The sequence below is a fragment of the Rhopalosiphum padi genome, chromosome 1 (genome assembly GCF_020882245.1).
Source record: "Rhopalosiphum padi isolate XX-2018 chromosome 1, ASM2088224v1, whole genome shotgun sequence".
In the NCBI taxonomy this organism is placed as follows: Eukaryota; Metazoa; Arthropoda; class Insecta; order Hemiptera; family Aphididae; genus Rhopalosiphum; species Rhopalosiphum padi.
The window spans coordinates 34,516,896-34,531,251 of NC_083597.1; the positions used below are offsets into that span (position 1 = coordinate 34,516,896).

General features: G+C 23.8%; 2 protein-coding genes across 4 annotated transcripts; both read right to left on the reverse strand.

The window, feature by feature from the left end:
- Positions 1–10,215, reverse strand: LOC132918599 (uncharacterized). The gene is made up of 10 exons (XM_060979935.1): positions 10,074–10,215; positions 9,093–9,513; positions 8,832–9,027; positions 8,475–8,656; positions 6,182–6,334; positions 2,501–5,077; positions 1,562–1,713; positions 1,387–1,469; positions 555–718; positions 1–221 (listed from the first exon to the last, which is right to left on the reverse strand). The coding sequence occupies exons 1-10, from the start codon at positions 10,154–10,156 to the stop codon at positions 153–155; spliced, it is 4,080 nt and encodes a 1,359-aa protein (XP_060835918.1). The 5' UTR covers positions 10,157–10,215; the 3' UTR covers positions 1–152.
- A 7-nt stretch (positions 10,216–10,222) lies between these two features.
- On the reverse strand, positions 10,223–13,068 carry LOC132918600 (uncharacterized). Of its 3 annotated transcripts, XM_060979937.1 has the most exons (4): positions 12,980–13,068; positions 12,776–12,899; positions 11,631–11,780; positions 10,223–10,423 (listed from the first exon to the last, which is right to left on the reverse strand). In XM_060979937.1, exons 3-4 carry the CDS (start codon positions 11,753–11,755, stop codon positions 10,240–10,242), a joined length of 309 nt encoding a protein of 102 aa, XP_060835920.1. In that variant the 5' UTR covers positions 11,756–11,780; positions 12,776–12,899; positions 12,980–13,068; the 3' UTR covers positions 10,223–10,239. The 3 variants fall into 3 exon arrangements, with proteins under 3 accessions (XP_060835920.1, XP_060835921.1, XP_060835919.1); XM_060979938.1 differs by having other exon boundaries at positions 12,711–13,056; XM_060979936.1 differs by having other exon boundaries at positions 12,776–13,050.
- Positions 13,069–14,356: the final 1,288 nt, after the last annotated feature.

The following is a 14,356-nucleotide window of genomic DNA, read 5'->3' on the forward strand; positions in this document are numbered from 1 at the left end:
TTATTTTTCTATGACTGTATTTTATTTATATTAACTAACAAATGATAAATACAATATAAAATATCAATTATTTTTTTTATTCCAATATTATACAACCAAGTAATGTCTGAGAACACAGTTATCATTCAATAAATTAAAATAATTTTTTTCTTTTAGTACTTTTTTTTTGCTACTGATTTTTTCCTCTGATCATTTAATGACTTTGAACGAAATGACACACACTAAAAACATAAATAATATACAAATCATTCAATATTTTTACCTTAACTACCAAATACAATAATGTACAATTTTAAATAATGTATATAAGATGACATTGAAATGGATCACCTATTCTATGCATATATTCTAATATACATCCTTGAATAAATTAATGAAATTAAAATGTTCATGGTACAAAGAATAATTGTATTAGTTATTATTAAGAAGTTAAATAAATTCATATTTTATTAGAATAAAAATAATTTTGGGGTATAAAGTCAGTATAATATATAAATATAAAATTAATAAAATATAAAAGTAATTCAAATTCCAAATTTTAATAAATATTTTACTTTATCGTCCAAAAATGTCATGAGTTTTTGCATACTAATGTTTACATTGTACTGTTTTAAATCTTCTTTCAGCTCTTCAATCCAAATGGGCTCATAACATAAAATCTTTTTATGAAGTTCTGCATTGGCTCTAAGCAAATCTTTAAAACCCATATCTACTGAAGCTGAAATAACAAAATTTATTTTGATTCAAAATGGTATAAAAATTTATATAATTTTCTTACTATATTTTCCTAACTATATACTTTTATTTAAACCAGCATTTTTAAACAAATCACATTTGCTTTGCTTGAGTAATAGTTTTCCTAAGAAATAGCTATTGTGATTGTTTATAATAACTACAAATGTGAAAAAAGTGGCTTATGTCATAGCTCTAGTTTTAAATAATTATATTATACTGTAATAGTTGAAAAAAGAGGCTACATATATATTATTATATATAAAGTATTGTCTCTATAAATAATAAGATAAGCTATAATAAAGTATAAACATAGTCGTCATTGACCATTTCGACTAAATGAACATTACTTTGGTACAAATAAAATAAAATAAAATTATAATGGTATTTAGTATTGACAAAATTATCAAAATTCAATAGCTCGATATATCATAATATCACAAAATATTACATTATATTGGATACTGCGTAATGTAGGCAAAGACAAAAAAATAATAAAAAGCCAATGGGGGGATCTGACCCCCATTTTCTCCTTTGTATACGTCAATGGTTTCAAGGAAATAGGTGTACAAAATGTGGTACCAATTGGTTTAGTAGTTACCAAGTCCATAAGTCTCTTAAAAATATACATTAATTTTTATACATAAAACTTACTTTTACTTGATAAATTTGTTTGACTAAAAGTTTCCAATTCATCATAAGCTCCAGCTTCATAATAAGAAATTTCAGGTTCTGAACTATAGTTCAAGTACAAATGTACAACACAACAAATTATGTTTATACTCAGTATGTACTAATAAATAATAAATGCTTAAAATAATATTTTTACCTATTTGAAGAATCAGAATACTGTTCAGACTCTCCAATGCATTTTGCTTCTTCAGAATCATGTATAGGATGAATTATATCATAAATATGTCTCAATATAAGTTTTCCTTTGCGTCTTCCCAGATCTTTAAGACCATAACGATCAAATTCTTTCTAAAACGAAAATTTAAATTTAAAAAAAAAATATTAATTATTATAAATTTGATATTTATTATAGAGTATAATATACTGTATTTAATTATGTAACTAATATCATTAAATCAAATAAAGATTAAAGTATAAACTTGCAGTAAATTATTTTATTTCTTTGAGATAAATTGTAAAGAATAAATTTAATTATTAAATATTTAAAATATTTTTAGCTTTTAATTAATCTATTAATAATTTTCATTATTTTTTTTAAAAAAAATACTCAATTTATAATAATTATTAAGTTCTATTTTTATAAATTTTAGATAATATAATATAGCCCATTGTGATATGAGAAAATAGGACACTAAGAGCCATTCTGTATACTATGAATGTTAGTAATAAACAAATACAAGTATTATACAAAGTAGAAATTCGATAGATGGTAAATGCAGTAATCCAGATCCAAATTCCCCAAAAAAAATTAATCTACAAATTTTATATGAGATCCCCTCCATCCTCAAGAGCTTGTACCATGTAATTAGTTTCAAACTTATTGAAATGTTTTGTAATAAAAGTTGAGTACACAGAACTTCTAAAGTTTTAAATAAGTATGATATAGAAAAACATTTATTGGTCATTTAATTGCCCACGAAAGACCTCTAATTAATGATGAAAATTAGTCTAAATTATTGAGGTTCTACTGTTATAATGAAATAATAAGAATACAACAAATCTGATAACTGGGCAATCTAGGATCAATTACCTAGTTAACACAGTTTCTTAACAGCATTTAAAGCAAAATACTTACTCTTAAATCTGGTGTTTTCATTGTACTATAATTTGGTAGAGGCGTTATTTGTTCATTAGTTCCAATAATAGATTCTGATTGAACCCTACGTAAACTTTTTGGGGTACTTATTCTACTGCCATATTTATTAGGCGTTACTGCATTTTTCATTTGATGATTTACTATATCAATATTATTTGAAATAGTTGGTGGAGAAGTTTGTAAATCCATGTTAATCATTACCATTTTAGGGGATGTTAATACTTCAGAGTCATTTACCATAGAATTTTTTTCCGATAAAACTGGAGAAACATTTTGTGGACTAATATTAACCGGTGGCCAATCATTATAGTCCATCCATGGATCATCAATTATTTGTTCAAAGGTTGATTTATCATTCTCCTCATCTTTTTCATTTGGTGTAGTTATTTCAGATGTAGTTGGTAGTTGAACAGTTTCAACTTGAGAACTATATGGCTTAAAAGAAGTATGCGTGTATTCGCTTGATGAACAAATTGTTGTTAAATCAACAACATCTTTTATGTTTACTAAGGAATCAACATAATTATTGGAAGGTAATACAACATCTTTCTTTGATATAATATTTTCCAACGGTTCAAAATCTGAATTAGGTTTGTCCAAAACATTTTTCTCATTAGAATATATACTATTAATAATATTATCATTGTTTTCTACATTGTTTATTTGTGTACAGCTTATAGTGTTTAAAATTGTAGATGACATATCATTATATTGAAATAATTTCTCAGTAGATAATAATTTTGAAATACTACATTTAGGTAAAATTGCATTGCTTGAAACATTTGTTGAACACAAATCTTCATTTGTTTTTGTATTAATATTTGCATAATAATCTCTATCAGTGATTGGAAATGTATATTTTGACCATGTGTTACCTTCCTTAAATGGTGATACATTTGACACACAATTATTTGTTTCAAATTGAGTAGTTAAACTGTCACGAATTGGAGAAATTATTTTCCTTGACACATTTGAAAAAGGAGTTGAATTTTGACAACTTTGTTGAGTATTATTCAATGACAATGATGCCATAGAACTATTATTTTTTATTTTATCAATAACAGCAATAGAATCTGAACTACTATCATTTATTAAGTCTATAAAATTGTTATTACTTGAAGGTTTCATTTGAATATTAGAACTATTTGTGAATCTTGTTTCACTGGGAACTACAATCCTTTCGTCATCCAAATGTATTAATGTCGTAGATCTTGGTGTTGAAATAGTTGACTTGTTAATCAAGACATTGTCCAATTTAGTATTACAATGTTTTTGATGTAATATATTTGTATTAACTGAATGAATTGAATCTAAACTACTATCATTTAACTCAATAACACTTATATTATTACTTTTATTAACTGAGTTGTATGGAAAATAATTTTTCTTTTTATTAACACTTGCTAAAAAAGGTGTACATTTATTTTCATTCAATAGATTAATATTTCTATCACGTAATGGACTATTATAACGAGACAAAACCATATCTATTGATTCATTGTCACTATCACTAATGATTGTAATTATTTCTGGTTCTTTGCGTGAATTATTAAGTGTTGACATTATGTTTGAAGAACTTTTCAAATCAATAGGGATTTTTTTGATGTTATTCAACATTAAGATAGCTTTTACGCTTGATTCATCAGTTGATAATGATTTGGGAGATGCACTTCTAACATCTAATAATGGGCTATTGTGTACATCATTATTTTCAAAATCCATAATATAATCAATTTGATTAGATGTAGGTGTTAATTGAATATGTACAGTTGATGTACTATGAAAAGAATGAGTTGGACTTTGTAATGGTGAATTAATTTGTGGTAGAATATTAATATCTGAATTTTCTGTGAATGATGAATTATGATGTTGACTTAGGTTACAATTTTTCAACCACTGCTTTGTTTTAAACACACTTAAGGATTTTTCATCATTCACAGTTATTCCTAAAAAATTGGAATTCATATTACTTATTTCTTCATTTGTATCATCCATCAAAAACATATCAGGACTATGAGCTTTATATCTTTTACTATCAATTGAGTATGATTCTGAACTTTTACGTTTAAATACTTTATCGTGCTCTACAGGAAACCATCCATGTTTTTCATCTTCATCATTAATAACTATTTGAACATTGTACCTTGTTACTAATTGCAAATAATCTTTTTTGTACTCAGGACTAATTAATTGTTCTTGACCAGAGTAAATTAGTTCTAAGAATGCCATACATGCTTCATAACTATACTCAAACCACATTATCATTTTTTTTGATTTACACGTATCAGATTCTTCTTTAATTATGTCATTCAAAATATCAGGGCACTGTACATGAAACACTAGAATATGAGCAGGAATTTCATGTTCATCTTTGGAAAATATAGAAACATCACTCATAAACTGGTTACCTAACATTGATTTCCATCTAGATGAATATTCTGGCATAGTTTTATTCTCAACAATGTTATGGTGTGTAAAATCTTTATTATGAACTTTTAAATCATCCAAAACTGCAAGTGATGTATTGATGACATTCTGATCAGTAATATTTGATTCCTAAATAAAATATTAATCAATTGTTAATATAATGTATAGTGTAATACTGTAATGTATGTATTAATGTACAAGAAAATAACTTATTTGTTTGAATATTAAATAGCATTATTTAATAGAAAATATTCTAACGATTAGTAGTATTTTTTGGTAAATAATTATAATAATTTATAATTAAAAAATAATAAAAATTGTAGTTTTATATATATAACTATATGGCTATATATTATATATATATATATACACATATATTTACATAATTTTTGAATCAACAATAGATTTATATTAACTGATAAAATGAAATAATAACCTGTAATACTTAGATATAAATTACATTATAATAAGTGATGTCATGTATGCAATCTATTTATAGAAAAAGGGTAAATATTTATAATAATATAAGAAATTATATCTTATTATGTTTGAATCATGTTAATCATGTGTAATCATGTTTTTGGCTTGTCGTTATTATTTTATGTGATGGTAATTTAAAGTGAATACCTATCTTACAAACGGTATTAGCTTATTTTAAAAAATAAATTTGTTATAAAATAGTTATTTTCCAAAATATTTATATCAACATACAATTTTTACATTAAAAATATAATAATAATAATAATAATAATAATAATAAATAATTAAAAATTGGAACATAAAAAAGGCCAGTTCTTCTTATATATATAGTATATTTTATATCTTATCTATAATTATTAAATAAAAGTTAAGATTATTAACAATTGTTCAACAAATTTTTATAATTTTATGTTATTTTTTTTTTAGAAACAAGTTTTTTGTTATGTTATTACTTATTTGTTTATATTGTGACAGTCAAACATAAATATTATTATCTATGGTCAGTATTTAACATATGCGAGTAATCACAGATTACAATTTAAAACTTCAAAATAAATATAATATAAATCAGCTACAATTTATACTTATTTTTTATATGTAAAAAAAATATCATGTGTATAATATAAAATATTCATTAATATTAATAAAAAAATAAAAATCTAATCTATTTGAAATATATAGCGCAGTACAGCAAAAGTCAATACAAATATTAAAATTTGTATAAAAATGAAATACAATATTAAATTTAGTTACCTGTTTTAAAGAATTTTGATGTGCAGAAAATAGAACACTATTTTGTAAACCATTGCTTTCTTCAATAGGACTTAAAAACTTTGATACATTTTTCACATAAAATTCAAATACATTATTTTCTTCAAGTAATGTTTTTTTCCAGAGTTTACATTCCTATAAAAATTAAAAATATATAATTATTTTTTCTTATAGATTCAAACATTTTAATTTCCAAATTGTTCAACTTAACCTAACTCTGGGCGGAATTTAAGAGATTTTATTTTTTTTATTCTGCCATCACTTTTGAAGCAAAAAATTGGCTTTAATACTCAACATTTAGAGTAGTTGGTATATTGAGAGATTAAAAACGTAAACTCTCTGTAATTTTCTTTTGAAAAAAATTACAAAAATGTTGGAAAAATAGTAGTTTTTGACAAAATCAATTTTTGAGATTTATTAGATTTATCAAGTTTTTATGATATATTTTAATAAAATATTTTTTCTAAGTAAAATGGTTAAAAAATCGAATATAAAGTTTTTTTTTATGAATTCTTATAGTTGTTAAAAAAATTAAAGTTACAACTTTTTTTTTATTAGCACATGAAATCAGCTTTTGACAAAATTGGATGTTTAACCAAAAAATAATAATTTTAATTATGTTGTACCTAATTTAAAAATATTTCTCATTGTCTTAAAAACTTTTTTCCATTACGTTTATTATTATTTTCAATACACATAAATGTTTAGGCTTTTAACATTTTTTCTGAGAATTTAAGTGATTTATAAAGATAACCTTTTCTTTGTTATTTTTTTTTCGTGCCATTATAATATAGTATGTTTAAATTGAATAAAGATTTAATCAAAGTTTTTAGCAACAATAGATCAACCAATAAAATTAAGAAAATACTAAAATAAATATAATATGAGATAAACTATCTTTAAAAATAAATGCTGATCTACCCATCTAGTGATATAGTAATCTGCAAATTGATTCTTCATTAAATTTAAATTTAACATGTTAAATAGATTGAATTACTACAATAGTTACATAACTACTCAACATAAGCTCAAAACCTAAAATACAGTAAAGAGAGTTCTTCAACTTTTTTTAATATACATTTTTAGTTAAATATACCATACCATGGAAGTTACAAGAAATATAAAAACTTAAGAGAAAAATATACTAGGGATAATTATAAATGTAGAATAGTATGTAGAACTGTTAATGGTTTTAGATCCTGGATGAAGTGAGGAATGTATTGATTTTACAATGATGGTTTTTTTTTTTGTGTCTATCATCACATTTTGGAGTAGATATAATGCTTTGATTTTTGACTTCAGCCTCTCTTTGAAAAGGAAAAAATTTCCAGTAGTTTTCAAATATTAGGAAAAACTCTAAAAAAGTAACGAAAAAACTGGTTTTTAGTTTTTGACAAAATCGATTTTTTTATGTTGCTGTAACTCAAAAACGAATCATTGAAAATACTTGAAATTTTCACCAAATGTTTATATTAACGTTATTTATTTAAGATTAAATTTTATAATTTTATATGATTAAATATTTTGACCTTTCTAAAGCTATTGATAGACAATTGAAATTTTTGATTTTTCTAATTTTTTTTTTTTGAAATGACTAAAAAAAATTGGCTATCCAAAAAATCTTTTAAATTTAATACAAAGTTTATTATAAGTTGTACTTATCGTACCAAATATAAATTCAAAAATTGTAAGTCACAATTTTTGTTGATAAGCATTTAAAGTTCAAATGTTTACGAAATATATCAAAATCACGAAAATTTGCAAGGAATTTTGAAGTTGTAACATTTTTGTGATTTATACCTAAGGTATACAAGGTTATCCATAAGTTTTCTTTCAAGTAACTGTAAAAATAAACTCCAGCGTCAATATAGAAAAAAAATTATGAGCGTATGAAATTTATTTTTTTATGAAATCGAGTAAAATAACAATATATTACAATTTAAATAAAGGTAATAATATAATATATCCTACTAATTATCCTAGACTGACAAATCATCTCTGTTCAGAATTTTTTTTTGTGTACAATGATACCTGTCATTCCATTCAAATTTAACACATCCATTATAGTGACCTACTCTCCATCTCTACTATACAGCAGATATCCACTAGTCCACCTTTTTTAATTTGAAATCTAAACTAATTGTATTATTTTGAAATATTAAATTTTAAACATTTATACTTTTCCAAGTAATTAATCTCCAATATCAACTTTTATCTTATTAATTTCTAAGTCAAATTAAGATATTTAGTATTGACCTCAACAATTATAACTTACAGTATTTCTTATCTTATTTAAATATTTGGATCTTAATTTTATATCGGGGTAATCATTTAAAGACGTTTCTGATGATAAAGTGTGAGTATCACAGTCTATAAGAATCATTGCTACTTTTTCAGTAATTCTTTTCTGACGATCTTCTTGAGTTTGTTTGAATAACAAAGAATTGGTTTTATAAACTGTAAAAACATAGTTGAAAATTAATATATACTTAAATATAAAATATGTGTATTAGTGATGAGATGATAACAGTTTTTTTTTCAATATCTTTAATCAATATTTATATAAAAAAAAACTGTTAACTTATTAAGTAACATTAATCATATAAGCTAATGTTTATTTATAAATACTAACAATTTTTAGATTTAGATTTAATTGGTTGATTTGATATAAAACCAAAGCTTTCCAACGTTTTCCTTTTTTCTATAGCCTCAGTTTCTAAGCCTGCTTCTAAAAGGTTTTCAGATTCTTTAATAATTTCTGCTTCTTTAGACTCTTGTAAAGACATAGACATAGCAATAGCCAAATCAAAATTAGAATCACTCCCTATCTAAAATGTAAATTTTAAGTAAATTTACTATTATATAAAATAAATCAAAAATATAAATATTATACCTTTAACTTTGTTTGTTTATTACACTTTTTTTTAATTTTTACATCTTTACTTTTTGATAATTTAGGTAGTCCTAGTGCTTCTCTTTCAGCTGCTTGGCGCTCTTGAAGATCCACAGCTTTTATAAGTACTTCAGATGATAAATTATGTGATATACCACAAGATTTAACATGGTTAATGAAATGTTTGATATCAAACATTTGTACACAAACTGGACATTGTTTACTTTCAGTAATGACATCAGATACATTTTGAACTGTAGATGTCTTAAAAATATTTTGTGACATAGTTACTTTTTCATCCTGAGGACGAATAGTATGTAATATTTCTACAAAACTATCATTTTCTGATAATACACTATTATTTAGTACATTATTACATTCAGATTTTACAGCATTACTTGGTGTTAAATCTTGGGATTTACTGAAAAAAAAAAAATAATTTAAATTTATCTTGATAAATTATTTTTATTTTGGTTATTTCCCACCACACACAAACATCATTATTTTTGGACTTGTGTTAACTAATATCTATCTAATAATTTCTGTATAAAAAATGTATAACACTTAATAAATGTGAATGTGATTCATGATAAAATAGAGCATAATATAATAAAAAAAAAAACTTGTTTTATCACTTAGTTCACATTATTTATTTTTCCACTCAGAAAAATAAAATGTTTATGTTCCAGTGTAATTGCAGCCACATACATTTTCTAAATCTCAGTTTTAGTCTTGTGTTGCTTTTAAGCGTTTAATCTTGTACTCCTGACATTCAGGTATGAATTCTAGAACTAAAAAATTGTATTTATAGCTGATCATTTTGTGTTCAAACATTAATCCTAAATTTTTTATCCAATCACCAACATTAGATGAATATTAGTTATAAGTTTTAAGAATAATCCAAAAATTCTGATATCCCATATGGTAGGAATATAACCAAGAAGTGCTGTATTTATCATAATAATAAATTGTTTTATTTACTTTGTAGGATCAGTAGATAATGTACTGTCACTGTTTTGCTTTTTTAATTTTAATGTTAATTTAGATTGAGAAAATAAATTCATTTTAAAATAATTGTAATATTTATACTTTTTAAAAGACTATGATTAATTACAAATAAACAAATTAACTAAAAAAAAATACAATATTATATCTTTATTGGTATAAAATCGTCTTTTTTCGACATAATTTCATCTTTTCTATCCTTCAGATTTTTTATTTCAGGATTTAAATTTTTTTTGATCATTTCTAATCTATAATTTTCTTCAGGTGTACGATCCCAATAACCATTTTTGATTTTTTCATTTAGTATCTTTGTAGATGGTAATTGTCTATAAAAGAAAAAAAATGATTAAATATGCAATTATATAATGCATAAATTATAGCTGCTATTATAAGGTATAAAAAAAAATAAATTATGAAAACTAAAATTAAAATGAAAATATATAATTTTTGTTTAATCACAGTATATATTCTACACATTTATCTACAGTGATCAGTCTTATTCTATAATAAAAAGTTATACACAATGATCACAATTCATAACTTAAGTTAACGTTAACAACAATATTTTGTTATATGATTAACACACAACATAAATGAAATAGATTCATGTAAAATTGTTTTATATAATATTTGAGTAGGTAGTTCTAAGAGTATAATTATTATAACTTAACCTATTATAAAAACTATAGGAAATACAATTTTAGAAGGTTAGATAAATCGGTTTTATACTTTATTATTAATAATATTCAATTTCAATAATAAAAAAGAAATTTTGTAAATTTAAAAAGGATATTTTTTTTTAATATTTAAAGATAAACTAATATGTCATATCTTCAAAAACATTATTGTTTAAATAAATAACTTTTACTCTATAATATTTGAATGAGATTTGTTTATATTGCACATAGGCGCTAGAAAAAAAAAAAAATAATGCAAAAACAGAATATATAATATTTACATGTCTATCCTATATCCTAGAATATGTACATTTACTGAAAAATACTTTATAGTATACAATTAAAATACATAATAATTATTACTATTATATATTATTATATAAAATGTATAAATTATATTTAATATCTTTACAATAACTCTTTAATGTAGTAAAAGTAATTTTGATTTATTTTTCTATGATTTATTTGCTATTTTTTATAGTGAATAATATTTATTATTTCGAAGAATATAAGTTTATTGAAAATTAAAATAGGTACCTATATGTTATAAGTTATAACATAAATAAAATTGTAATATTTTAGTTTGTCATTATTTATTTTCCCTCTGTTTTTTGAAAATTAACAATTTACTTAGGTATTATTTTTAAATGTTAACCTACAGTTTTAATTTCATAATTTATAGTAAAATTTTTAAAATTTGTAATGTATAATTAATGAATATTTGAAGAGTAGTTTAGTTTTTTGTTAATGCGCATTAACATTTTAAATTAGGATATTAATTGATAAAATATCTAATGTAATGTAAGCTCTCAAATTCAAAATTAATCAAATATTATATAAATATATAAAAACTCACTCAAACAGCCACCAAGAAAGTCCACTGACAGCCAATACACCAAACGCATACAAATTTCGATATTTGTATGCAGTAGTACCCCTCACTTGTCTTGGCTTACCAGAATTTTTAATTTCAAAGGCCATTTAAGAGAGCGATTAAGTTGGAAATCTTCAAATAATAATAACAAAATAATATAAGATTTAGATAATTAATGAATATTTTTAAAACAATTTATAATTTGCTAATCACTTCATTAGTTCAATTTGAATTCATTAAAATTGTAATTATCACTTTTATATTGTTTACAACGTAGTTAAATTTGGTTTTTTATTATAATTAAAAATTATATTAATATTTTTAATGTAGCTAATAATAGAATAATAGTTTTAATATTTTATTGAATAAGTTGAGATATTATTGAAGTAAGCATTAATTATTTAGATATATTTATATCTCAATTTATATTAATAATAGAAATATAGATTACAATTTTATAAAATTAAGTATCAACTTTTGAAAAGATTAATCGACCTTGAATTTTCATATTACTTTAAGTATTGATATTTAAATTTATAAATTTTAACAAGAAAACTATACAATGTTTTACTGTAAATCACATGGTATATACCAGTGGCGTACCTAGGAATTTTAGTAGGGGGGGGGGGAATTTCAAAATTGTTCATAATAATCATGAATTATATAAAGTCAAATACACAAGTTTATTAGTATATTAGTAATTAGTAATTAATTTCAGTAAATGATAATAATAAAATAAATGATACAATATAGAACTTAATACTATACAACTACAATATACAGTATTTTTAAATTACCAAATTTTGTTTAAAAGTTAATTTTTAGAGGAGGTTGGGGAAGGCAAGCGCCCCCTTTGCCCCCCTCCCCCACGTAACTATGCCACTGATACATACCAACAAGAAATATTTGAACCCAATATTGGGACAATTCAAAAAATGATAAAATGGTATACGTAGTATTATTCTACATTAAATATAATAAATATATATATAAAACGTAGGTTTTAACCATGTGGAAACCTACAATATTTTAACGAACAGATTTGATTTACTAAGTACTTACCGATACTAAAGAATAAATTTTGTTTTAGGTTTTTAAAAATAAATAAAGTGAATTAAGAAACGTACCAACGAGTGATTATAAATTGAGCCTGGATTCTTGGAAAAACGAATTTAAATCGTACTTGTAGCTATTACTTAGCTCAAACTCAGTAATAGCAAATCGTGAATTAAGACGTAGAAATAGTTTTGTCTAAAATAAATTATTTATTAGAATAAGCACAAAGCACAATAGAAGTATTTAAATTATAATATTAAAAATTGAAACTCAACTATTACAATAGTTCATAAAATAATTTATGCAATAATATAATAATTGTAACATTGCTATATTAGATAATTCAGTGGAGATAGGAACACGGATAGGATAAGAGAATAGAGTTCGTTAGATTTTATCAATTTTATACCATTGATAAGGAATCGGTTTATACCATGGTCTTAGAATATTACACGAGCTTATACCATACACCTATAACCAAATACTATATCCGTATATTATAGTATTTGCTGTAACTTTAAACTTAGTTATACTAACTTTAGTTAATCATGATACAGACAATACACTAATACAGTTAGTACAGTAATACACCAGGTTTATGGAGGAAGTCATTTCTTTGTTCTAAAATAGAAAGCTAATATTTTTTAAAGCTACTTAAGCATTTATTGTTTACTTTTTAGTACTTTCAAATACCTAATAAACGTGTCAAAAAAGAATCTACCTGAAGCCCTCGAAAATATTGTTCTTATTAATTTTTAATATTGGTGTTTTTCCGTTATTGTCCTATATTAAGGTCCATGGGACCATAGAAATCATAGAATAGTCTGAATAAAGATTAGGCCAGATGCCGCATATAACTCGGTTTGCGGTTGGGCCGTTTCGGTGGGTCGTCAGACGTCATCACTTACAATTCGTACCCATCTCATTTGCCCAGGGTCTGTAGACGCCAGTGCTCACTCCTCCAGTTCTCCCGAGTCCCGATTCACTCGTCACCTGTGAAACGGTCGTCTAATAGTACGCGTCAGCTATGTTCCCGGTCTCGGAAAAACGATTTCAGCGACGAATAAAATATAATACTAATATTAATAACAATTAATTAACAACAGACGACATCGATTCCGAAGACAAAAACTTGGCAGATCGCTCGCTAGTTGTAATATCAAGTGGCTAAAATAACAGGCCTAACATCAAATCCTAAATTTTGACAATATTGTGTTTACATTTTTACAATATTAAATGATATGATATATTATAATAATATGAAAAATTCTCCCTCCCCCCCACCAAAAAAAAACCAGTAGAAAGTTATGCGCCGAGAAATATAATAATTTATTATATATCAAATAAAAATTTTAATTGACGATTAATATTGAATGAGATTTTCGTAAAATTATAATATATAATATGTCTAATATTTAGGTGTTTTCTAGCTGCTGTTGGCCTATAGGTTGGATTGAGAGAAGCTATGATGGAAAATTGTTTCATGTTAACTGTTAGGAATAAAGAAGTATTTTTTTTTTTATATACTATCTTTTACTATCTCTATTTTTAAAAATAACGAAGCTGTATTCTCATTAGTTTAAATTTGTAAGTTGAGTTTATGGTAAAATACTCAAATGTGGCCTGTGAATAAGAGCGTAGTTGAGATGAGT